Genomic DNA, 3,563 nt, shown 5'->3' with positions numbered 1-3,563 from the left:
ATACATTAAGAGTAATCATAGGGCCTTGCTCTCAACAGGAAGACCAGAAGGGAACCGACTTACATCCGCTCCTACAACCTTTCCGGAGAATCGATGGCAAGGGAAGACCTTCCTCGTACTGGCCACCGTCACCCACTCGCCCGTCAGCTGCAGAGGGAGACTTATTTCAGTCTAATTCATCTCTGTTATGATATTATGTATGTTGCACAATTATTGTTATGTGAGGAAAAGTACGTGACAATGAATAATTCCATAATGAAAAATTAGGTAATCTGCAATTAAGTTGCGTAATTCTATATGTAGATCTCATACTGCACTGTATACTCATTTCATTCGCCGCCTTTCCACATATGTTTCAGTGAACCCCGTTCATGGTTATTGAAATTAAAGAATCTCGCAATACAGATAGATACATAAAGGGCAGCAGACGAGTTCTCGCAGTAATACAAATAGAGATAAAAAACAGAAAAGTCTTCACCTTGTTTATGTCAGTGTCATTACTAATTGAGAAATGCCTGTCGCAGACGTCCTGGGGCAAGCTTGGGAAGATGAAAGCTCGACTGGGTCTCGGGTCCCAGACGGCCAGCACGAGGAACAGCAGCCACGGCATCGAATACATCATCGTCAAGTCAGATGACCTCTACGAAGGTACCCAAACTGTGTGGGTAAAATATAACATGTGTTACGTGGTTACGAGCTGGTACTATGATAGTAAACTGAGCAAATAAAAGAAAGGGAGGGAAAGACATAGTCATACAAATGTGAATATATGGAAACAAATAGAGGTATACATATACTGATAAATAGAGGTGTAGTCCCTTTAGAATGTTAATAAAAAACAAATGACAGAAATAAATTCCTATACTAGATGATATAGGAACAGGCGAGATAATTTAGATGGATATACTGTATATAAAAAAAAACATGTTATTTACTTGTAATATGGAAATTGATATTTACAATTTAATATACAGTATGTTCAGTAGTCAAAGCGTTCAAAAGATAATAAAACTATCCGATTGTAATCAAAGTTGATATTGCAGTCAAAATACTACACGATGTTATTTCTGCGAAAACACTTTTAAGACTAGCCGTAGCACCAACTGGTCTTTAATAGCATGGCCATTAGTCTATGCTCATAATTAACAGCTTCATTGTAAACTTCACACCAAGAGCTTCATTCGTATACTGTATACTATCTCACTTTTGATAATGTTACTTAATTTTGGAATCCACGTATACATTTCACATAATGATCACTAATATTGCGTTGCAGACAAGTTGACAAAGCCAACAGGTAGTTGCAATGTGTTCAATCATAGCACTGTTTATTTCACGTTTAGTCCACGTACAGTACGACCTCAATTGGTAAGGAATGCGTTGCCACGAATAGTAGATATTTACCATCGGGAAGAAACACAAAATAGATATGAATTACTATAAGCAAAGCTGCTAGAGGGAACGATGCAAGCACTGGCACGTCCTGGGACAGACTGAAAGACCTGCACCGTTGAGCCAGGGTGCGGGGTATCTGAGCCTCTTTCGATCCTTTATTTTCACTTTCTGTAAAGACTTGTTCCCGCAGACTGCTTACTCAGAATTTTTTCCTTCGTTTTTTTTTCCCCTTTTCCTTTTTTCATTTTTGTTTTCCCTCTTTTTTTTCTTTCTCCTCGCTGCGTCATCATTGTCACATATATCAGTGAAGACGCCGTTACCACATTAATACACTACTTTCAGTTATCAATTTCAATTTTACATAAAATGTTACCAACAACAACGATACGCATGTAGCATGTAGCAACCCAACACACCTTTGCCACGGAGACCACGCCCCCTTCCTCCCTACGCTGCAGCCTCCTCGCCACACACCGTCTATTATCTTTCCGCCTTAGAGACCAATCTCTTCATAAAAACTAAGACTGTCGTTAATGGCAGTTGTCGTACAGGAGGGATGGGAATATCTTTCCGTTTCCTTTGATGATTTCCTTTTCGTCTCTCCGTGGAAATATACGATATATACCAAATGTCTTCTTTTTTCTTTAAAATGAAACTTCAGTACACTAATTTTGTGTATAGTGTTTTTCTCCCATAGAATGCTTTGTCATTCTGTACTTTTTTATATATATTTGCAACCACGACGGTGTTATTTGGCATATGCTGATATATAAATATTATCCAGTTGTCAACACTGCTCGAGTCAGCAGTTTGTATGAACCAGTAACATAAACATCCTTCTCTAGGAGGACGTGAATGTATTGGGTGAAGATATGGGTAACTGGATGTAATAAAATGACGCAACAGCATCTTCATATCCGGGTAGGTTCAAGATCGTGCGGTTCATTGTTTTACCATAGCAGATATCCACATCCCAAGAAGGACATAATGATTGTGTACATACATTGGGGAGAGTTCTAAGTGCAGGAAAACTATCACTGCCCACAGCAGAATCAAATGGACAGAAATCAATAAACACAAAGCCACATGTCTGTGGTTTATTGTAGTAGAAACAATCCCCCCTCCTCCCCTTCCCCCTACAGTGAAGTCCCGTAGACAGTTGACTATCCTGTACTTACCTGGCGCAGGAGATACCAAGGTCAACAAAGTCTGGATCGCACCCCCTTGGCCGATGTGTTCATTTGCATTATGGGGTAAACCTGCACTGCATGCAATTTATTTGTTGTAGATATCTATCCATTTGCACAAACATATATGTAGTAACGCGCGCTCGCGCGCAGACACACGTGTCTGAGTTAGCGTGGGTGTAAATATAGATGTATATGAATATAAATATCGTGCTATAGTCTCATTATTTTTGCATTATTGAATTCTATGGCTTGAAATCCACCTTAATGAACTGAACGTTTTTTTCCCCATGTCGTGCGTGGGTGCAGCCAGGATTCGCCAGAATGCCAACCACAGCGGAAGTTCAAGGGTTCTACCTAGGATTATAGTGTCACAATGAATAAACTAGACATCTCATTTTCTTATTTTTTATGTGTGGCTTAGTGGAGTAATGACTAACATAGAATAAATATATCCTATTGAAAACGAGGAAAGAATTAAGGTACTTTATACATCTATTTTGTACGTTGTGCCACGTGACTATAAATAATTTTTTCGATATATGTTAAAACTGCAATAAACTGTACACTCTCACCTATACTTACATCTCTTTATAGGGAAATGCTGTTTAACTCTCCGCACGTTTCACGGACTTCTTATGGCCATCGTTACTGAGGTCTCGGGACAAGTTTTTCTTTTTTTTTCTATATTGTTGACCTTTTATATTATCCTTCTGACTATTATGAGATGCGTATTTCGTCTAGCATTACTATATTTATATAGTTGTTTTGTTGTAGTATCCTGGAAAACGTTCTGAATTTTAGCAGTTAAGTTCAGTATAAATGTCCTTACTGTTAGCATTTACGATGAAATATTTTTCTATAGATACATGTTGCATGGATAGCAAGTCCTTTTAGCAATTAATATTCATTACATACTAACTGTAAATGATATACCAGTGCAGTGTTATTCCCGAAACAAGATTTAGCATTCAACTATTA

At 38.3% G+C, this 3,563-nt stretch overlaps 1 protein-coding gene across 2 annotated transcripts in view; it reads right to left on the bottom strand.

The window, feature by feature from the left end:
• The window catches only part of LOC119593069, a 4,082-nt gene extending 2,146 nt beyond the window's left edge, over window positions 1-1,936 (bottom strand). The window contains exons 1-3 of one of the 2 annotated variants that reach the window (XM_037941986.1): window positions 1,812-1,936; window positions 479-657; window positions 64-147 (exon numbers count right to left, since the gene is read on the bottom strand). In XM_037941986.1, coding sequence (XP_037797914.1) covers window positions 64-147; window positions 479-622 — 228 coding nt within the window. In that variant the 5' untranslated portion in view covers window positions 623-657; window positions 1,812-1,936. The other variant, XM_037941985.1, reaches the window with a different exon arrangement.
• Window positions 1,937-3,563: the final 1,627 nt, after the last annotated feature.

This window comes from Penaeus monodon, chromosome 31 (genome assembly GCF_015228065.2).
Source record: "Penaeus monodon isolate SGIC_2016 chromosome 31, NSTDA_Pmon_1, whole genome shotgun sequence".
Classification (NCBI taxonomy): Eukaryota; Metazoa; Arthropoda; class Malacostraca; order Decapoda; family Penaeidae; genus Penaeus; species Penaeus monodon.
This window is presented reverse-complemented; position numbering and strand designations above follow the sequence as displayed.